The sequence below is a fragment of the Nuphar pumila genome, chromosome 4 (assembly GCF_984573655.1).
Source record: "Nuphar pumila chromosome 4, dmNupPumi1.hap1.1, whole genome shotgun sequence".
NCBI classification, from domain to species: domain Eukaryota; kingdom Viridiplantae; phylum Streptophyta; class Magnoliopsida; order Nymphaeales; family Nymphaeaceae; genus Nuphar; species Nuphar pumila.
Genome location: NC_143252.1, coordinates 114,629,611 through 114,653,269, shown reverse-complemented (window position 1 = coordinate 114,653,269; position 23,659 = coordinate 114,629,611). Strand labels below are relative to the sequence as shown.

Below are 23,659 nucleotides of genomic sequence, written 5' to 3'. Positions count from 1 at the left end.
GTGCATGCCTTAGATGCATCTGACGCTCTTGGGTTCACAGTCCAACGTCTATAAGCCACTCCTCAATGGAAAGGAAAACACGAGTTGTTGTCTTCACCTTGATTCGGTTGAAGGTGCAGCACAATTGCAAAGCTTCACGAAGATGGTGGAAGACACACCCCACACGGCTAAGGAATATGAGAGAGAATGAGAGGGAATGAGAGAGTGAAAGAGAGAGATGCCCAAACTCGCCAACCGCTCTCTCTCTCCTTTACTTAAAGGTTTATAAATCCCATGCTTAAAGAATCAAAGGCTGGTATCAAAGTTGCAGAAGATGGGTGGCTAGGGATGGTTTACGCCCTCGCATGGCTGCCCACTCCACCATACACGTCCTTGTTTTCAAAATCCCTTAGAAAGTTTTCAAAGATGCCACTCAAGAGGCCATCAATTTGCCATTAAGGTTGTGAATTAATTACATGGGGAGCCCTAAGACTGTTGCCCATTGTGGCTAGTGAAAACACGCCAATTAAGCTTCACTTGAAGCACTACAAAAATGCCATGGGCTGCCACTCACTTGGCCAACCCATGGCCGACATTCAAAAGAAAGTTGGAGTATTATTTCCATGCCACCGCCTAGACTGGTCAACCCCTTGACCAACTGGCCCTTATGACCACAACCGTCCATCTAAAGGTCACCCCATGGGTTTGGGTCACCTCTGGTCAGACCCAACTCCAAAACGATAAATAAATAAAATAAAATGCTTATTTAATTCTTTAAATAAAAATTAAAATTAGCACGACATATTTTTATATTAAAATTCCTAATTACTGGTGTGAGTTTTATGAAAACGGTTTTAAAAATGATATTTTTATGTAAAAACAACGTGAAAGCCAGACACCAAAAATATAAAAAACGGCTCACACAAGTGGTGGAGTCCGGGTCGAACTCAGGGAACGGGAGATACTTGTATTCAAACACACAAGCTAAACTACTCTTTATTGCCAAAATAAAAAGAATTAATTAAATAATTAACTAACTAAGGGAGTGTTGCCCTACACAGAGGGCTTAAACAAAAGAATAATAAATGATTTTATTACAGACCCAATAAAATAAAAGAATTAAAAACCCTAAGCTAAAACGAAAAGAAAAGACTTCAGTGCTTCGAGTCTTCTGTGATCCCTTTCTTTGAATTGATTTGTTTCCCTTGATTCATCCCTCTGTATACCCTTTAGGTTGAACATTTTTGTATGGTTTGATTAAGAGCCCTCTGAGGGCACTTCTGAGGGCCTTTTGAGGGGACCTTTTGGGGACCTTAGAGGGCTCTTCAGGGGTGCAAAAAAGGTCCTCTCGCACGTCCTGGCGCTTACCTGCAAAACACAAAAACAAAACACACAACAGAAACGAAAATTCTACAAAAAATTTACAGTAAATATAACAAAAAATCACAACTACCTGATATAAAGACATGAACTAATTATGAAATACTAATACTAAAAGACAAGAGAACAAAACAAATGAACTACACGAATTCAAGAACTAATTTTCTAACTAACCAATACCTAACTAATTCAAGAAAGCAAGATTTCAAAAAGCAAAAGTAAACTAAAGATCAAGAAAGCATTCAGTTGAACATGACAAACTACTTAATTAAACTAATATTAACAAGTTAATAACATGAACAAGAACTAAAAAAAACAAAAAAATTGGCTAATAGTAACTATGCTAATTGGCTAATCCGAATCACACTACATCTAAAGTTACTTGCAGATGAAGAATAAAACTAATCTGAATTACTTAACGTGAGTCAAACAAAACCTGCTGGACCTAGTACACACTAAATTACAGAACTATGTAATGAAATAATCTAACCTATGCGTGATAAAACACAAATTATTAAAAACAAAAGGCAATCGGCTATTGGTGAAGTTAACCTATACATACTAAATAAATATTTATAACTCTAAAATCACTAACATGAACCCAATATACTTTAAACTAACTGAAACAATTAAGAATTATCCTAAGCTACAGCCACACACAATGCATAAAATAAAAACACTATTTGATGTTAAGCCAAACCGCAAGTTGCGCAAATCATGAAAATCTACAAGCTATTTTAATAAACTATTAAAATACGCACTAACATCTAATGCTATCAGACCTACTAAAATAACAACTACTGCTGGGCTGAATCACTATCTAACGAATTCAATGGATAACTACTGCCTAGCTAATGAAAACAAATGGCTGGAAACAAACTAAACCAAAAACGTGTGCAATAGGCAAGCCGACTAAAAAAAACAGATAATAAAAACAAACGCTAGATGCCAAAATCGACTAATGAAATAAAAAAAACTAAACATTGTTGAAAACAAACAACACTAACATGTTGAAAACGAAGAGCATATTGTTTGGTGTCAAAACCGAGTAAACAAAAAACTATATGACTATCAAAGAAAACGACACAACATTTTTGTTTTATTTTTTTTATTTTTCAAAAGATGAATCTAATCTAGTATGCAGATCTAGATGCAATACGCAAATTTTGAAAAGATTAAATAGCTATGATGCATGGAATGCAATGCAACCTATGCTACAATGAAAAGAAAAGGAGAAATGAGCAAACCGTGATTTGCTTTCGATTGAGGGATTGGGAAGAAGAGGGCGGTGATTCCAGCTGCGTGCACACGGTCCCGACGAAGAAGAAAAGGCTGCCGATGAAAAAGAGGTTCGAGGCTTGATGAAACAGAGGGGGAAAAAGAAGAAGGGGAGAAGAAGAGAGGAGGAGAAATCGACAATAGAGGGAGAGAGAGCAAGGGAGAGAGAGAAGAGAGAGGCAAGAGAGAGGGGGTGTGAGGGCTGCTGGAAAAATAGCCTCCATGGCTGGAAAAGATTAGTTTATAATGATCTAATTAGGTTAAAACAAGTTTTTCAAAAAGAGTAAAGAATTTTGCTAATTTCCAAAACAAGGTCTCTTATGAAAAACATGTTTTTCTAAAAATCAAAACTTACTAAACTAATTAAAATTTAGCTAATATAAGCCTAAACTAATTGAAATACAATTAAAAAAAATCTAAATCTAATAAAAAGACTAAAACTACAGGGAAAGCTTTGAAAAACCCAATTTTCTGATAAAATTCAATTCAATGCGGTTTCTCAAAACTAACGATAAAAATGAGTTTTTATAGTAATTTTAACTTGGATCATGCATAAATAATGATTATTAAAATACAAATATTATACATGATCAATTACCATTAAATTTTTAAAGCTCGCTTATAAAAATTTCTATCGTTTGCGAGAATTTCTCTCTTTATGACTCGTACACTATCAATATGTATTTTCTGTAATTCACATGCAATAACGAAATTTTTTTCTCGTTTGGGTCTCAAATTCAGAGATAAACTAAATATATATATATATATATATATATATATATATATATATATATATTATGAATTTATCCTTAAATTTTTAGAAGTTAATTCCTCACGGATTGCCTTCAATTGCTATTTACATTTTACTTACGCGATTCGGACCTCGTATATCCATACAGGTGAAATAAAAATTCTCAAAATCATAAAAGAAATTTCCATTCACTGAATCACTTCACATTATATTACCTTAAAAATATCGTAGACCTCACACTCTCTCAGCCCGTCGTCCTACCCACTCTTGATCCTCCTTAGATGCTTCTTTCTATTTCGGTGGTCCCTCCTGGTATCTCTCTATCTCTCCTAATTTGACTGCCCCTTCGTCATTGCCCTCTTTGTCTCCTCTTCCTGATTCCATCATTAGTCGTTTGTCTGACCATACCCACCCAATGATCATTCATTCTATGATCAACTTTCTTAAACCCTGTGCGTTCACCACTAGCCGTTATCTACTCTCCCTTGCATGTTTTAGCTCTGTTTTACTCACACTTGAACCTACTTCGTTTAAACAGGTTAACCTTGACCCTAAGTAGTGCACGACCATACAAGATGAGTTTAATGTGCTCCAACTTAATCATACTTGGCACCTCATTTCTTGTCGTCTTCATTATAATGTTATTGGCTGCAAATGAGTTTTTCGGATTAAACGACATGCTGATGGCATGGTGGCTCGCTATTGACCCACCCACCTCTTTTTCGCCATTGCCTTCTTCGTCTCCTCATCTTGATTTTTATCATTAGTCGTTCATCTGATCATACCCACCCTATGATCACTAGCTCTATGATCAACTCTCTTAAATCTCATGCGTTCACCATTATCCACTATCCACTCTTCCTTGCTCTGTTTTACTCACACTCAACTTTACTTCGTTTGAATAGAGTAACCTTGACTCTAAGTGACCCATGCAATATGAGTTTAACATATTCTAACTTAATCATACTTGGCACCTCATTCTTTCTCGCTCTAGTTATACTATTATTAGCTTCAAATGAGTTTCTCGGATTAAAAACTATGGCTCGATGGCGTGCTGCAAAGATTGTTTCATTTTTAAGATTTTCATCAAGAGTAAGGTATTGTTTTTTTTCAAGATTTTTAGTCCAGTTAAGAAATCACTTTCATCTGTATTGTCTTGTTTTTGTTCTTGCGGTTTTATTTAATTAGATTTTAATAATATCTTTCTTAAATAGCTTACTTTATAAAGATATTTATATGACATAACCCACTGTCATTGTGTTTTTTTCGTTGAGGGTCATTTAAAGGCAAGTTGGGGTATAAACGTACCAGTTATTCAACGTACCATTGGGGTTTTGAGTCTGTAACCTACACTGACAGCTCCTACCAATCAGTCTGAGCACCGGTCAGTGATCTCACATCATATTTACTAATCTAGCTGAGCCATATGAAATATTTACTTTTTCAGGCTCCTCACATTTACTTTCTGAGCTATGCACAACTACCTCATTTTTTATTTCAAAACTTTTTTTTTTCTCAACAACAATAAGAGCCTAACTCGTGCTAAGATCCAAGTTCAAACCTAAACTGATAAGATATTGGGTTGGGCTTGGCTTCGACACAATTCAGGCGGATTCCTCAAGAGAGGGCTCCAGCCCATCCCAACTCCCAAGTCAGGCTGGGTACAAAGAGCCCATTGGATAACTGGCCTGTTCACCAGGGTACCACCATGGAATCAGAGAGCTAGTCGCATTGGACTTTTGTCCCCTTTTCGTAAGAAAGAGAGCCTCTCCTCATCTGGTAGGAGCGATTTGTAAATGTAACCAAGTTGATGGAATGCCACAAGTTCAAAACTCAGGTAGCATCCTTTGCAGCAAGGTCGAAGCTGAATGCGCTATAAGGTAGGCTGAGAAGACCTTAAGGGTTTTAAAGCCAGCCAAGGGTCTGTGGTAGAAGGGTTTTTTCCTTGAATTATCCAAAAAAAAAAAGAGGAGAGATGGTCTCTTTTCGATCATTGGGCATCCCCATCCGTGTCTTTTTTGGGACTGCCACGAGCATCAACTGCTTCATTGCTGCATGCCTGCAGGCAAGAGAATTAAAGTCTTGTGATGTGATGTCACATCACGTCCTGTCATCTCACATTATATTGGTCTTGGTAGGGGCTAGGCAGACCGCTACCACGTATCTCTTAAGCCTCCTGTGACAGGGATTCGCACAGGACCTCGCTTACTTACCACATGGGACAGGGATACCACCTCGGTGGGATATTTACTGAAGCCATCTGGATTCATATGGGATGTTACTGTTTAAGCAACCAACATTTACATTATTTTTAATTGAAATGATTCAATCACATTTATAGAGGTGTCTTTGATTGAAATTATTTTTTTCAGAGCCATTCTTTCTTTTTTTACTCGGAGATCAACCGCCTCGGGCACAGAGACTTAGCTGTGCTGGCTTGATCTGCCGTACTTACGGTCTAAAAACTCTGAGGGCTTACACCTTGACCCCAGAGAGTCGCCAAGGTTCGGCTTAAGCAGTGGAGATGATACTCATGGGATTTGAACCTAGACTGTCAGTCAAAAACAGTATAAGCTCCATCCTACTGAGCCAAACCCCTTGGGTCTAGAGCCATTCTTATTCTTGATTTGTGCATGAGGATGACTATTTTTTCATGAAACAAGAAGTTGAAATTTAATTTAAGAGAGTTTTTAGATTTTACTACGCTAAACTGTAAATAGGAAAAAAGGACAGAAAAGGCAACACTTGAGAGAGATTCACTGTGGTAAACCTTAAATAAGAAAGAGAAAGAGACACTGATTGAGAGAGAGAGAGAGAGAGAGAGATTCACTGTGGTAAATCAGAAAGAGGAAGGAAGAGACCGTGATTAACAGAGATTTTTGATAAATTATATAAGGTGCATGGAAGCTAAAAGATGGGAAAAAAAGTGATACAAAATAAAAAAATCCTTACTAGTTTTTTTGACCTTTCTTTTTATAGGAAACCTTCCTCCAGGAGAGGGTGGAGGAATGTTTCCTACCAAGAGAAAATTTATTTTTGCCCTCCTCACCACCCATCTCACCACCACCACCATCCATCTCACCACTACCTACCACTGTCATCACCACCCTCCTTTCTCTCATTTTTTCATATTTTTCAACTCTGTTTTTTCTCATGCTAGACAAACAAGTGAAAAACTTTTTTTTTTTGAAAAACTTCTCGTATAAAAAACTATCTTAAGCAAAACTTTCTTTTTCTATGAGAGTTGAAAAAAGATTTTTACTGTGGTAAACAGGAATACTAACCCTTGCCTCTTTTTGCTGTTTAACAGTAAACGAATTAATCTCTCCCTCTCTTGGGTCGATCCATAAAACAACCTACACATTATTTGGATCTTTATTTTATACCAATATAGAAACTGATAGATAAAACATGAGCTCAAATTTAGGACTGACCTGAGGTCTAGAAATGGGTTTGAAGATGGATCCTAACATAGGCTTTCATGTTGCTCCATCTTGAGCCCAAACATTCATTGAAAATTGGACAGTTGGGTCTGAATATTCAACTAATTGGGTTTCCAATCAAAGTCTAAAAAGTGTTCCAATTCTAGACTGGGTCCAAAGTTCGGGTCCAACTTTGTCCCAAATCTAACTCAAAATTTGAACGGGTCCAGCATGAATCAAAGCACTCATGTAATTGCCAAGAGAGAGATTTTACTATAGTAAACTGTAAATAGGAGAGAGTTTCACCTTGGTAAACCGTAATTAGGAAAGAAGGAAGAGACAATGGTTGAGACAGTGGGAGAGTTTTACCGTCAAACACCATTCATACACATGAAAATAATAGTTTCTAATGAAACCTTTCATTTTTGTATTCAGGTGAAACAAACATGCAAACTTTATTTTTCTGTGAAACCGATAATATCATGAGTTTCTTTTCAAATTGACCGCACCTTTTTTATTTAAATTCATACATCCATCCTGTCAAACACACTGGGTGTGATTAGCAATATTACCTAATGTTTATTGATAAGGACAATGATCACACGGTTACATCTCTCAATGATAATGGTTTCTCATAAACCAAATGCATATTGGATAACTCAAATGAAGTTAATAAAGATAAATCAAATGAAGTTCAAAGAAGTCCGTGAGTCAACTGTGTATATGATATTATCATTTTTTATAGAGTTATCAAAAAGATAATTGCTATCATTTGGTTAGTTATTTTGTTATAATATCTAATCATGTAAGTCAATATTCTATAACTGTGTATTCTAAACATTGTAAACACTGTTATGCTTATAAATAGAATACTTGATCCTTTCGATGAACAAGAGAGTGAAAATCGAGTTTATCATCTTGTTTGTTATTCTTTCATGGTATCAGATTTATCAAGCTCAAACAAATATTCAATAGCTTCCTCGTCATCACTTTCCTCTCCTATGACCCAGTGGAATACTATCGCCAACCTTGTCTCGATAAAACTAAATCAAGATAACTACTTACGGTGGAGATCTCAGCTCGAATCAGTCAAGATCAACTAGGATCTCCTCAAGTTCGTCGATGACTCTTCATCTCAATCAGATCTCTTCATTGCTGCAATAGACAAATGTAAAATAGAGAATCCAAATTATCCTATTTGGATTTATTCTAATCAGCTGGATCAAAGCTACTATTTCTAAAATTGTTCTCGGTCAAATCATGATAACAAAAATAACTCATGAAGCCTGACTTGTCCTGGAAAAAGCATATGGATCTCAATCTCCTTTGAGACTCATGATTCTGAAGAAAGACTCGACTTTCATTAAGAAAAAAAGATTGGATATGTTGTCATATCTAGACCGCATAAAATTTCTAGCCAATTCTCTTGCCGTCACCAATCACCCCATAGACGATGAAGAACTAGTTTAAATAACCTTGAATAGTCTTTCTCTCGAGTATGAAAGTTTTGTGACCTCTATCACCACCAATCTGGCCCTGTATACCTTTACAGATCTATATGATCTGCTTCTTAATCAGGAAAAACGTGTGCTTATGATTCATGCCAAGCTTCCTGAAATGCATGAACCCCAGCAAACTGCCTTCACTGCCTTCATGGATCACGGTTGCGGCCACAATTTTTATCGAGGTTATGGCAGAGGCCAAGGGAGAAATTCCTCTCCAAACTCGTCTAATGGCAACCCAATTGCCCAAAATCAAGGTGGTTGTGGGCTAGTCACCTGTTAATATTGTGGAAAACAATCATATTGCCAAAACTTGCTGGGATATCCTTAAAGCCTTCTCTGCCATGTCCCTTCAGCAATCCACTGATGACTATTGGTACCTTGACATTGGTGCTATGAATGATCTAACTATGGATGACCAATAATTTTGCAACAAATCACAATATCATGAGGGTTGTAATCCATGGTTGCCAATGGTAAGATGCTTCCCATCTCCCCACACTGGTAATCTCATTCTGAAATCTCATGTCTCTTCCTTTGATTTAAAAAATGTTCTTCATGTTCCTGATATTTTGAAGAACCTTTTATTTGTGAGCCAATTTACTGAAGATAATGATTGCATTTTTTAATTCATTCCCTTTGAATTCCTTATCAAGGGCTGTCAGACAGGCAAGATTCATCTCAGAGGACCAAAATTCTGGGCAAAACTCTATCCAATCAAATCTGATGATCATATGCAAGTGGTGGCTTATGCAGGCAAAGTTGCATATTTTGATATATGGCACCAATGTCTTAACCATGAAAATAAGAAGATCGTTTCTTACTTAAACTCTAGTAATGCTATCTCTGTTAATAAAAACAACCAAATAAAAGTGTGTGAGAGTTGTTTTGTTGGCAAAGCTCACAAACTTCCTTTTGGTCACTTATTTTCTTCTACATCATCACCACTTGAACTTCTCCACGTTGATGTCTGAGGACTTGCTATAGTTTTTTCTTGCGAAAGATTTTATTTTTATCTCCTCAGTGGATGATTTTTCTCATTTTTCATGCATTTTTCCCTTGCATGCTAAGTCTCAAGTGTTTGAGTGTTTTAAGTCTTTCAAGCATGTCATTAAAAAGTAACTTCAATTTCCCATTCATGCCTTTCAAACTGATAATGGAGGTGAATTTATCAGTCGTGAGTTTGAAAATTTTATACGGGATCACGACATACTTCATCAATTTTTTGTGCCCGCATACCCCAGAACAAAATGGGCTCATTGAAACCAGGCTTAGCCTGTTACATACTTCCTCTCTGTCTTATTCCTTCTGGGTCGATGCCTTTCGCACAACCGTTTACACTATCAACCGTCTTCTAACCTTATTGTTAAATTGTAAGACCCCGTATGAGCTTTTCTTTCACAAACCGACCGACTATCACCATTTTTGTGTCTTTGGTGCTTGTTGCTACCTGCTTTTAACCCCCTATCATACCTCTAAATTTTAGCTCAAAACTACTCCCTGTACTTTTCTTGGCTATGCCTCTCGCCATAAGAGCTATCTTTGATTTAATCCCTCTCAAAACCGCACATATATCTCTCGCCATGTTTACTTTGATGAATCTATCTTTAAGCCCATCTCTCCCTCTGCTCGTCCTCCCTTACCTAATCTTTTTTAATATGGTCTCTCTCAGTTCGTCGTCCTACCCCGTCTTGATCCTCCTCATACACTTCTTCCTATTTTGATGGTCTCTCTTGATATCCCTCTCTCTCCTGATTTGACTACTCCTTCTTCATTGCCCTCTTCGTCTCCTCTTCCTAATTCTATCATTAGTCACCCGTCTGACCATACCCACCCCATGATCACTCACTCTATGACCAACTCTCTTAAACCCCGTGCGCTCACCACTACCCGCTATCCACTCTCCCTTGCATGTTTTAGCTCTGTTTTACTCACACGTGAACCTACTTTATTCAAATAGGCTGACCTTGACCCCAAGTGGCGCATGACCATACAAGATGAGTTTAGCACGCTTCAACTTAATCATACTTGGCACCTCGTTCCTTCTCGCCCTCATTATAATGTTATTGGCTCCAAATAGGTTTTTCAGATTAAACGACATGCTGATGGCTTGGTGTCTCGTTACTGACCCACCCACCTCTTCTTTGCCATTGCTCTCTTCGTCTCCTCTTTTTGACTCTATCATTAGTCACCCGTCTGACCATACCCACCCCATGATCACTTGCTCTATGACCAACTCTCTCAAACCCCGTGCGTTAACCACTACCTGCTATCCACTCTCCTTTGCCTGTTTTAGCTCTATTTTACTCACACCTGAACCTACTTCATTTAAATAAGATAACCTTGACTCCAAGTGGCGCACAATCATTCTATGAGTTTAACGCTCTCTAACTTAATCATACTTGACACCTCATTCCTTCTTGCCCTCATTATAATATTATTGGCTCCAAATGGGTTTTTCGAATTAAACGACATGTTGATGGCTCACTATAAGGTACGTCTCATTGCTAAAGGTTTTCATAAAGAGGAAGGCATCAAATTTTTTGAGACTTTTTGATGTGGACTCGGTGAACACTGATCCATGATCCAAGATCCAAACAGATCATAACACGCGCGAAAGTTTTTACAAAGATGAGTCTAAATAAGACTCAAGAAAATAAGGTTTTTGGGACCTGTGCGCTCTGTTTCGATAGAGGCGGTTTAAAGGAAAGGTGTGCATGACTCACACATCTTTCCAACAAATCTGAAATCACTGGATTCAGATCAGCGATGTCCGTTCCACAGACTCGAGACTGAGACAGACAGACAAACAAGTTTATGACAGACTTTTGAACTCCATGGATAGTCTGTTCGAAAGGGTTTTCGATCCCTCAGATGATAGATTTTGTAGAAACCACCAACTGAGAAAACGTAGATCAGATCCAGACCCTTTCAATAAACTAAGATTTGGATTTTTCTAAGTTTTCTATGCATTTCTATAAATTTTTGAATTCTGAAAATGGTATGAGATATTATCAAATGAATTAAATTTCTAACTATTCAACAACAGTAAAAGACTGATATTTTTGAGACACCTAAACGAAGATTCAACTATAACTCTAAACACAAAAGTTTTAGATCTATATTCTATCTTTTCACATAATTAAACAAATTGATTTTTATGCAGGGAATCTCAAGATAATTGAAAAATATAGAACACCACCAAGTGTGTTCTGAACCAAACAGGTGACAGTGGATTCCTGTTAGTCCAGAACTTTGTCAGTACTTTTCAGAGATACATAAGGCCGATTCATGCAATGGCCTCAACTACAAAGTTGTGTATAATCATCTTAGCTTTCTGGGAAGCTAAAGAACGCCAGAAATCGACTAGTATCAAGGCTGATACGTTTGTTTCTTCAGAGTTGTCCCTAACAACTCATAACAGAAAATCTCATTTCTTAGCAGAAAACAAATTTCGAACTTTCACGATAATACAAAAAATATTTTGAGTAGCACAGTCAATTTGAAACATAAAAACCTCTAAACATGCACTCAAAATCAATAAATAACTTGTTATAACTTACAAGCAATATACAATGAAAGAAACAAAACACATATGATAAAGATAACAACACAATGAACTCAAATGAACCAGTGAATACGATATCCAGATGAAGGTAGCAATAGATGTCGCTCGGAGGCAGCCGACACTGTGAAAAAGTCTCTCGAATCACAACACAAACCAGCAGCCAACACAAACTAAGAATGTTGCTCAACCGACACGGTCGGTCTAGACAAGACCACCTTTACACCCAAGAAGAAACAATTTCTTCTACACTCAAATAATTTTCTCTCCACCGATTTTTCAGCCACATACAAAGATCAATTTTTAAAAAAAAATCAGAAACCCCCTCTCCATCTTGGTCGACCTACACTTCATAAAGGCCTTGGAGCTTGGGGAAGAGCCACCATAAAGATGGTATGGCCTTCCCAAGCTTTGCTCCAAAAAATGAGTTTGACTTGGGCTACTTTTGGCCAAGGACATTAAGTGATCAACAACTATATTGACTTGGACTAGTCAAGTCTGGAATTTGAAAATAAAGTCCAAATTGATCCATTCCAAGTGGCGCCAACTAGGGCCTCTCACTACAAGAAAAATGTTAATTACCGACGGATTTTTTCCGTCGCAAATTTGCGATAGATTAGCTACAGAAAACTATCCGTCGCTAACATTCGTATGATTTGTGAAATTAGCGACAGAAAAAAATTTCACTGCTAATCCGCCGCTAAATAGCGACGGATTAGCGGCGACAGTTTTTTGTCGCTAATTCTCAATATAGGAAAAACATTTTAGCGACGGATTAGGAACGAAAAAATTCATTCGCTAAATTCGTCGCTAATTTTTTATTTAAACCGACCCATCTAGAGTGCAAAATTTTCCCTCTTTCCCCGTTCAAAATTTAAACCGACCTCTCCATCGCTCGATTTAAACCGACTTCTTTGTGGAGGGCAACGAAGTTTGAACAACTTCTTCGTGGAGGGCGCAAAGCAGTTCGCTGCGGCCGGGTTGACGCCATCGCCGACGAGGTCATTGACGCTGCAGAGGTTCTTCCGGTGGCCATTTCTTCGATCGTCGTCGGCGAAGCATATCAAGGCATCCCTGGCCAAGTGGCAGGGAAAATGGAAGCAGAAAAGCGGAAGGGCTGATATCGAAGAACGACAACGAGGCAGAGCGGCCGCTGGACAAAAGTTTCACGGAGGACGGCAAGGCTGATATCAGAGGATGCCGACGCCGAAGAGCACGCTGGTTCTGTGCATAAGACCCCGCAGTGGCGGGCCGATCCGCTCGGGTCTAAGACCCTGAGTAATGCCTGTCGGGTGTGGTACAAGTCTGGCTTATTGCTGTCGGAATACCGTCCGACAGGGAGCAAATTTTTTTTTGTTTTTTTTTTTAAATTTAGCGATAGAGTAGCGACGGATAATGTCCGTCACAAAGCAAAATCTGTGTTGCTTATTTATCGACGGACTAGCGACAGATCATGTCCGTCGCTAGTCTGTCGTAAATTAGTGACGGAAGTAACGACAGATAAGTTTTGTCACTAATTAGCGACCACAAATTTGCGATGGACGCTATCCATCACTAATCCATCACCAATCCATCGCTAATAATTTAGAGATAGATTAGCGATGGATATCGTCCGTCGTAAATCCATGATTTTCTTGTAGTGTCTTGGCAACAGATCTTGATCCAGATCCAAATATGCTGCGAAATGGATCCTGCACAAAAATGCATTAGAAAAATACAATTACGAAAAATAAAAAACTACCCGCGCTCCCCAAACATCCTCTAGTGCCACAAAAGAATCCTACAGGGCACCAAAACTATCCAGATCCGTAGAATCTGGCTCCTAAAAAAATAAAAAAATAAAAAAATAAAAACAAAAACAAAGTTAATGCGATTCCGTAACATGACAAAATGGAATCAAAACATAAAATTATAATCTCTGAGACAGATACAAAATATCTCAGATATTACAGCCCGATATTAAAAATGAATATGGGTATGCAGAAATCCAATTGGACCCAGATGGTTCTGCTCGATTGGATCTGCTATGGATCACATCTTGGATCGGATCTTGAGAATTGGATTTGGATCCAATTCATCTTCAAAGCTCGGATCTTCAGGATGCTCTGCATTACTTTTAGTCCAGTTATAAAATCCACTACCATCCATATTGTTCTTGCTCTTGCGGTTTCATCAGATTGGTCATTCATCAATTGGATTTTAATAATGCCTTCTTAAACGGTTTACTTTATGAAGATGTTTATATGGCACAAGCTCCAGGTTTTGTAGACTCTCTTACCCTCAACATGTATGCAAGTTGGATCGGGTCTTGTACGGCCTCAAGCAGGCTCTGCGTGCCTAGTACCAGCGCCTTAGCTCTTATCTTCAGTCCCACAAATTTCATATATCTCTTTCTGATGCTTCGTTATTTATTTTTCAAGATAGCGGTCTGGTTATTTATTTACTGGTTTATGTTGATGATATCATCATCATCGACAATTCCATCGTTGCCATTAAGCATTGATTCAACGACTCAGTCTTGCCTTTTCCATCAAAGATCTCGAACACTTAAATTATTTTTTGGGTATTGAAGTTCATTATGCCTCCTCAGGTCTTTTTCTTGGTCAGCACACATATGTTCTTACGCTACTTCATCGTGCCTCTATGGCTGATACGAAGCCGATTTCTACTTCTTTGAGCTCTACTACCCGATTATCTAATGATGATGCTCCTCTCTTTCATGACTCTACTTTATATCGGAATATCATAGGCGGTCTACAATATCTCATAATCACACGACCTGACATTGCTTTTGCGGTCAACAAGGTTTGTTTGTTCATGCATCAGCCCATGGTTACCCACTAGTCTATTGTCAAACACATCCTCTGCTATCTTAAGGATACCATTCAACATGGTTTGTTCTTTGCACAATCCTCCTCTCTTCAGCTCAGCACCTTCTCTGATGCTGATTGGGCTGACAGTCTTGATTATCAGAAGTCTACTAGTGGTTTTGCTATTTTTTTAGGCTCTAATTTGGTTTCTTGGTCTTCTCGCAAGCAACGAATTGTAACTTGATCCAGCACTGAAGCCGAATACAAGTCTCTCGCTTGTGCTGTATCTGATCTTCTTTGGCAATCATCCCTTCTAACCGAGCTTGGCTTCGTTCTTCCTTCGTCGCCTACTCTTTGGTGTAATAATATTGGGGCTTTATATCTCACTGCGAATCCGATTTTTCATGCTTAGACCAAACATGTAAAAATCGATTTTCATTTTATTATGGATCATGCGCAAAAAGGTCATCTTCAAGTTCAGTTTATCACCACCTCTGACCAATTGGCTGACGGTCTAACTAAACCTCTTTCATTTTTAAGGTTTGTTTTCATTCGTAACAAGCTCAACGTAGTCGACTCCACGTTGAGCTCGCAGGGGCATGATAAGGATAATGTTCATACAATTATATCTCTTAATGATAATGATTTCTCAAAAACCAAATGCGCCAACCACGTTTTGGATAACTCAAATGAAGTTAAGAAAGATAAATCAAATGAAGTTCAAAGAATTCAAATTCGATCAGGAGTATCGTGAATATTATCGTTTTTTATAGAGTTACCAAAAACGATAATTGCTATCATTTAGTTATTTTGTTATCATATCTAACTGGGTAAGTCGATATTCTAGCACTATGTATTTTAAACATTGTAAACACTATTATATTTATAAATAAAATACTCAATCCTCTCGGTCAAGAGAGTAAAAAGAAGTTTATCATCTTGTTGGTTATTCTTCCATTTACAACCATAAACGGGTTTGTGGTTGTAAACGGTAGGTGAGATTACCAGGGTTCCCTCTCTACACCCCTTTTCCCACCGAATGAATCATACATATGCATTTTTTCACACATGAGTTGACCTTTACCATAGTCTTTTCTTATTGATGGGAAGACCTTCCATCATGGGATGCTTCTCATTGACGGAAATGAAACAAACTATCCCAAAGGAAAAACTGAAAGTGGTAGCAGTTTGTATATATATATATATATATATATATATATATATATAGAGAGAGAGAGAGAGAGAGAGAGAGAGAGAGTTTTTGATAAATTATAAGGAGAAAGACTTACTGTGGTAAACAAGAAAATGGTAAGAAGAGGCAACAGCTGGTATCCGCCAAAGAAGACGAAAAAAACACAGAGAAAGAGAGATGGTACTCCAGTTTTACCGATAGAACACTTCTAGATGGCGTCAAGACATTGATGCAGTTCATTTTGTCGATAAGCTGATTTTTCAATATCCGGCCCCATATCCCTGTACGAAGTGCATCTCCATGCCTCCAAGCGGGCCTGGTGGTACGGAGATGACCTTGAGGGAGCCCAAAGGTGCTTCCCATTCTCGGTATCACATAATGTGGGATGAATATTGGAAAAATCACCACTGTAATTTTCAATATCACCAAGGGGTAGGCATAGCATTTCTCTATTTATAAGTTGATGATTGTAAACACCCCACGTCAGTCAGCTGCTTCAGTGCTAGCGGTTGCAGACTTGCAGTGGTGTTGAGAGAGAGAGGGGGAGGGAGAGAGAGAGAGAGCAACAACAATGGCAACGAGGGTAGTAGAGAGGATCAAGCTAGGAAGTCAAGGGTTGGTCGTGTCGCAGCAGGGGTTGGGATGCATGGGCATGTCGGCGCTCTATGGGCCTCCAAAGCCTGAGGAAGACATGATTCACTTGGTAAGGCATGCCATCGACTGTGGTGTTACCTTCCTCGATACCTCTGACGTCTACGGCCCCTTCACCAACGAGGTCTTAGTGGGCAAGGTCACCTTTCTCTCTCTCTCTAAAATGATGATGGTGGTGGTTGTTATGGGTATCTTTTTGTTTTGCCAATTTAGGAACATGGGTATTGGATTCGATGTTGGTAGTTGTGATAATTGAGGGTGGTGGTGGTGTTTCAGGCAATCAAGGGTCTGAGGGACAAGGTCCAGTTGGCTACCAAGTTTGGGATCAGCTTTGTAGATGGAAAGGTGGAGTTTCGCGGGGATCCTCAGTACGTTCGGGCTTCTTGCGAGGCGTCTTTGAAGAGATTGGATGTCGATTGCATCGACCTCTATTACCAGCATCGCGTTGATACCCGCGTCCCTATTGAAGTTACAGTATGTTCATCTTTCCCGTTATCTTTCTGTCTCTGTATATTCAATAAGCTGGTGATTGTTGATACTTCTTTTGTGGTTGTCTACTAACATGAGAAATCGTAGTTATTTGTGTTGCTAGTTTTAATCACGGTAAAAAAGTTTTAAGTGATGTACTTTTATGAATACGGTGGTAGGGATTGGTTGCTCTTTAAAGAGCGCCTGCTATGCGAACAATTTCTGGTGATTGATAACGCAAGGTCGTATGAAGCAATTCTTTTGTGGTGTGATTTTCAATAAAAAGTGAAAAGTGATGCTTATGAAGAGGAAGGTGTCTGGTTTATGTGTGCTGCAATACTCCGGTATCGTTATAAACTTGATGCTTTGCAAACACCCAATTCTTTCTGCTGGCGAACTTTAAGCTGATGTGGTTCCACAACTATGGGCATCAAGATTGCAAACTTCTCAGATACTATAAAATGTTCTTTTTATACGTTTTGCAAGCTATGGATCATTTCATTATATTTACTACATACATAGCCACTTTACATGTTTGTGCACATGCGTGAGTGTGAATAGCGGCAATATGTTAAATCTATTATGGTTTTCTATGATATTTTAACCAAAAGGAAATAAACCCAAAAAAGGTGGCATATTCATTCTATCAGCTTTTTCATCTTATCATGGTTTTATTTATGCCATCAGTCATTTTATCATTGATTATCACAATTTTTAGCATAAACTTATTAGGTTTATTTAGTTTCTGATTTTCTTTTTATCATTTTAGATCCCCCAACATAGATTCTGGGAAGAAGGGTATCCTGAGATGCCTTGCCGAGGATAGCCCAAGAATGATATTCCGACAGTGACACAGTGGGTCACATGAACTGTCCCCTGACCTAAGGACTTCAGATATGTATTCAAGCAATGAATAATAGAAATATATGAAGGCAGGCAAGAGCCTGATCTAGAATCCAAATTCTTGGTCCTTTCCCACTAACTGCATCTTTCAGTTTAAATGAGGGATTCTTTGCATTAATAATGCCAATGTTTGTCTTAAGCCAGTGTCGTATCTGAGTGGTCTCTTTTCTGATCAGAAAACTAGAACATATATGAAGATTCAAACCTGGAGATACCTGCGTAATCTGCATTAAATTCCTACAATAATTTTCACAAAGTGCCTCTACAGGAGCTTTTTCTCTAGAATATGTATGGCGTATGTTTCTCTTGATGTTTGATTTGATAAAAGTCACAGCAGTCAAGCTTTTACTTGCACATGAGTTTTATCCTGGAGTTTCTTTTAGATGGAATTCAATCCGTCGCAGTTAGAACTTGCACAGAAAATGGACGCATGCATGTGAGATATCAGGTGTTAATATTTCATATCAGTTGTGCTGTTTAGACAGTATAGCTTTTATCTTACAATGTTAACAAATTTTCATTCTGAGTTTCAGATGGGACATTTCATATGGTATATCAAATTGCTTAAGTATTTCTTCTTTTGTGACAGTACTCCATTGTTCTGAGGCTAAACAATCTATCATTTTCTTTTAATTTGTTCAATGTTGATATGTTGGATAGACTTCAAGGTTCCATCATCTAATTGTTTATTAAGAAATAGCGTCATCATCATTTATTGGGACTGTGGGATTTTTCTAGTGTTTAGAAAACATACGAAAAATTGACCGACTTGACTGGGGATCTTTCAGATAATTGAATGCTTTCAAAATGAACTTATCTGCATGACTGCAAAATATTCTTTTCCTGTTTGGCATTTGCACTTGAATACTTTGTATTTCTGATCTTGATTTGACTCGAAAGTTTTGTAAGTATTTGGTGTCCAAATCACTAACCTTGTAGAAGTATGGATTGATTGTTGATATTGACAGTCTTTTTCTTTCAGATAAAAAAATCGCAAATGATATCCTTTGAAGAACACATCAATGTGATAAATTTATAAGTACTATCCTGTGAAAAATATAAACAAAAGCATTAAATAGAAACAATCTCATGATTATCCAGGTGGATTATGCCTAAAATTCAAGAGTTCTCCAGAGTGTACCACTTAGAATTAACTGTGGCTCATTACCTTCAAACTCTAACTTGGTTATTCTGAGTTTTAGTTCTGTCATCTGTGTAATAACTGATCTTATATTCAGAGATGTGCAGAACTTTATGAATAGTGATCTTATGTGATTGCAAAGAATATGATGATACAATGCATAAAACTTTCTGGTCAATTGAGAACCTCTATTTACTTTACATCTTTCCCCCTAGATAGCAAAATCAAGCAGATATGGTTTGCTGAAGCCCTATATGTTACAGTTTCATGCATTTTAAGTTTGCTAATTGAAACAGGGAATGCCAGAGTTAGTATATGACTTGGATGTGATCCATACATCAGAATCTTTTAGAAACCACTTGGTGCTACAATGCAGGGTTAGAAATGTTGTTTTTCCTTATCATTTTTCTTATTTGTTTACTAATGTCCATTAGATCTCAAATCTGATGTTATCTTCTTTTGAAGTATTTTGGTTGGAACTTGAATTTTCTCTATAATTTCAAATCTGATTTTTTTTTCTTTTCAAACTTCTTGTGTATCCAAGATCCCTGTTTCTCGTCTGCAAGAATTTAATTTTTTTAATTTAGTTTTGGAAAATCTTTTTTTGTTCATCTTCTCCAACTATATTTTCACCAAACTTAAAGGATTCTCGCATTTTTCATTGCTATCTCAAAGTTTAATTCTGAAAATTTCTATATAAAGAAACTTAGTTCTGATACTTAGATTTAGGAGCACATGAATTAAACAGTTTACCTTCATTGTGAGAAACCACACTGGTTATATCAGTTAAGTAATTTTCAAAATTTTATTGGCAGACCTAGCGTGTTAATTACAGAAACTATAGTTTACCTTCATTATGAGAAACCACACTGGTTATATCATTTAAGAAATTTTCAAAATTTTACACGATCAAAGACAAATGAATAAAGCAAAAAAAAAACAAGATGATTTCAGAATCCAGATGGCCAGATGAGTAGTATGGATCTATCATTACAGATTTTCTTGTTTCCAAAAACTTAGATAATACATGATTTGCCTTTGAGATCAACGTATAACCAACCAGTGAACAGTTTTGAAATGTGACTGATAAGTCTAGACAACTAAGATTCTAAGTGCAGGCTAGGTTTAGGCAATAAAACATATTTCTGCTTGATAGTACGGATGAATACCTATTTTCTCTCTTGGAAAAAATGAAGAAATCTTGTTTGTGGAAGCCCAGGCTTTTAGCAAGAACAACAACTATTTATCACAAGAAAGTCGAGGAAGAATGGCCCTCCTTGCTCAACAATATCAAAGGAATTGCTATCAATTGAGAGATAGGTCAGGCTAGATTGACCTCCTGCTAATGAACCTTGCAGAATAAATATGCTGAACATGAAATGAAATAAAATAAGTCGTGCTGCTTTATTTTACTTTGTCTTTTCTGCTACTCACTAGTGTCAAATGACTAGTACAAAGGGCATTATTTATAAGTGCTTTTAGTTATGGGTTGCATGAAAAATATATTGTCATCTTTTTTTTCCCCTTATTTGCCAAGGTTGGTGAAATGAAAAAACTGGTAGAAGAGGGAAAAGTAAAATATTTAGGACTTTCTGAGGCCTCTGCTTCAACGATTAGAAGAGCTCATGCAGTTCATCCAATAACAGCAGTGCAGTTAGAGTGGTCTTTGTGGAGCAGAGACGTTGAGGACGAAATCATTCCCACTTGTAGGTGAGTAAGAGCGTAAGACTGATCTCCTTTCACCTAACAAATGCATAATCCAGTGATAAAATTTTGAATCTTGTTTACTCCACAGAGAACTTGGTATAGGTATCGTTGCATACAGCCCCCTGGGTAGAGGATTCTTTTCAACAGGACCCAAAGTGGTTGATAATTTTGTAGAGGGTGATTACAGAAAGGTCTCTCTCTCTCTCTCTCTCTCTCTCTCTCTCTCTCTATATATATATATATATATATATATATATATATATATATATATATATATATATATATATATATATATATATATATATATATATATATATATATATAGGATAATGTTTGCTACCCTTGTAGGTAAGGAACTCCCTAGTGAAAAGCTCTAAATTTTTCATTTTTTTTTTACGTTTGACCCCCCAGATGTGATCTAAAACCGGCCCTTAGATCATGTTTTTTCTGATGTGTATGTCAGTTTTTCCGCGGGTTGAAAATCAACAGCCTACAATATGCCAAATTTTCAACCCTCAAATATTTGTATTTTTATGTCAAAAGAATATGATCAAGGGTTGATTCCTACGATTTTGAGTATGCTGAATACATCCAAGGGTCAGATTTGGGCAAAACAACCTCCCCTTGTGAATTCCAACTAGCGGGTTCTTTACCCACAAGGGTAGAAAACAACTTTCCCATATTTTTATATATGGTGGTTTTGTACCATAATACCGTATAGTGGTACACTTGTTTGTTTGTGTGTGTTGCACATCCTTTTGTTGTTTACAAATGCCACTATCAACATCTTTTAAAACTAAAATCATCCCCCTTCCCCTATGAATTTTTAACCACTGTCATGTACTATTCAAATCCCACTTCCTAAAACTCAAGTTCTAGGGCAAAACTTCTTCAACTTGTTTTTTCAAGCTCAACTCATTCCTCATATAAAGGACAGAAACTGGGCTTGAACAGCCTAAACCTGTCACACAGACTCTTCTAACAGGGCACCGCACCCGCATTGCACCCGCACCCAGGCGGGTACGACACTTGGACACATCTTCCTTTGTGTTAGGGAAGTCAACCACACTGAGGTCCATTTCTATCCAAAAGTAGATTGAGTTAACCCTAATCAAGTCCATTTTTATCTATATTATAAATATAAATACTTAAATGCACACACATACACGTAGTGTTAACTTAAGACTGTTAAAAATTATATATATATACCCTCCCCGCACCCCCGCACCCAAGTTTTTTCAAAGTGCTGCATCCACATCCACATCCGCACCTATGTGACATAGGCCTAAACTGTCCATGCAGATATGAATCTTGAAAGCCTTATTAGTGCCATCTACATATGCCAAATTTATGGATACCCTTCTACTATCCATATGAGTTTTGTTAGGGGTGCATAACTAGCACTAGCCGAGCTAGTTCGAGCTCTGCTCAAACTCGTCCGAGTAGATGAATGAGCTGAGCTTGAGCAAGGGCTCAATCTCTGTACACATAAATGAGCTGAGCTTGATCTGGCAATCAAACTCGGTTGAGCTCGATTAGCCCGACTAAGCTTGGTTTGTGTAGTTATGTAAGGTGCCCAGTATTGGTATATTAGTAAATTATGTTGATACAATAGGCACAAAAGGTCTTGCCTAGATTGGTAAGGCGTTAACCCTTTGTGAATGAGGTGGGGAGTTCGAATCCCACCCTCGTCACTATTTATTTACATATTTTTTAAATAAAAATGCTTAGCTCGGGCTGAGCCAAGCCCGAGTTCGACTCGAGCCGAGTTTGGACAAAAGCTGTTTAAGCTTGGCTCGAGCTCGAGCTGAGTTTGAACAGAGCCAATCCAGCCTAAGCTCGGCTCCTGTGCAGCCCTAATTTTTGTCCAATAATTCTTTAACTTTTTATTCTTGAAAGTAAAGGGAAACTTTCTTAGGTATTTTATTTAAATACTATTAAAAAATTGACATGTTTAAAAAAATGGGAAAATATGTTCAGAAGACAGCAATATATCATATGAGGAACCTGCAACGTGCTAATATATTTCCATACTGTATGCAAATATCCTGGCCTTTGTGTAATCCATGCAATTTGTGGATTTAGTGTTACCAAAAGAAATTGTGAACATCTATATGGATTTATTTTTTGTCGTTTGACCAACTGCCTTTTCCTTTGTAGTTCTTGCCAAGATTCCAACCGGAGAATTTGCAACACAATGCACATCTATTTGAGCGTGTAAATGAAATTGCTACAAAGAAGGGATGCACACCATCTCAGCTTGTGTTGGCTTGGGTTCATCATCAGGGGAAAGATGTGTCTCCAATACCTGGAACCACCAAAATTGAAAATATCAATCAAAATATTGGCGCTTTATCCGTTGCCTTAGCACCAGAAGAAATGGCTGAGCTTGAAAGTATAGCTTCTGCAGATGCCATTAAGGGAGATAGATATCCAGATATGCTTTCAACTACTTTTCTGGGATCAGAAACACCAGCTTTGTCTTCATGGAAACCCGAGTAATTTCATTTCAAGATGGAAATGGTTTTCCATTATGCTTTGGTTCATCTAAATGGTCTATTGAATCTTCCTCTAATAAAGTAAAACATGAACTCAGTGTATTTTTCTTTGTTGGATGACTGCTTTTGGTGCTTTTGTTATCTGAGTTGTCTTGATGCCTGGAACTAGTTAATTTTGTGTCAAAATGCTGACTTTTTTATGCTCAGTTTAAGGTGGTATTAACTGCAGATTATCAATTTATTAAAGGTTGGGAATTTACCATCGCTGTGGTTACCCATGTGGTCAGCAGGGTCCTGTGTCAAGCTGAAGGCCCAGGATCGAATCCCGCTGGGGCATTGTCTGATGTTGTTACGGTTGGGGCACGTAAGGCTGGGTGGCCTTGTCATCTATTCAGAGTTTTAGCTGTAGGGA

General features: G+C 37.7%; 1 protein-coding gene across 1 annotated transcript; it reads left to right on the top strand.

Annotated features, from left to right (window-relative positions):
• The first annotated feature begins 16,426 nt into the window (after positions 1-16,426).
• On the top strand, positions 16,427-23,450 carry LOC149840692 (putative aldo-keto reductase 2). The gene is made up of 5 exons (XM_090003259.1): positions 16,427-16,669; positions 16,807-17,004; positions 20,580-20,752; positions 20,838-20,940; positions 22,910-23,450. Exons 1-5 carry the CDS (start codon positions 16,451-16,453, stop codon positions 23,249-23,251), a joined length of 1,035 nt encoding a protein of 344 aa, XP_089859385.1. The 5' UTR covers positions 16,427-16,450; the 3' UTR covers positions 23,252-23,450.
• The last annotated feature ends 209 nt before the right edge of the window (positions 23,451-23,659 follow it).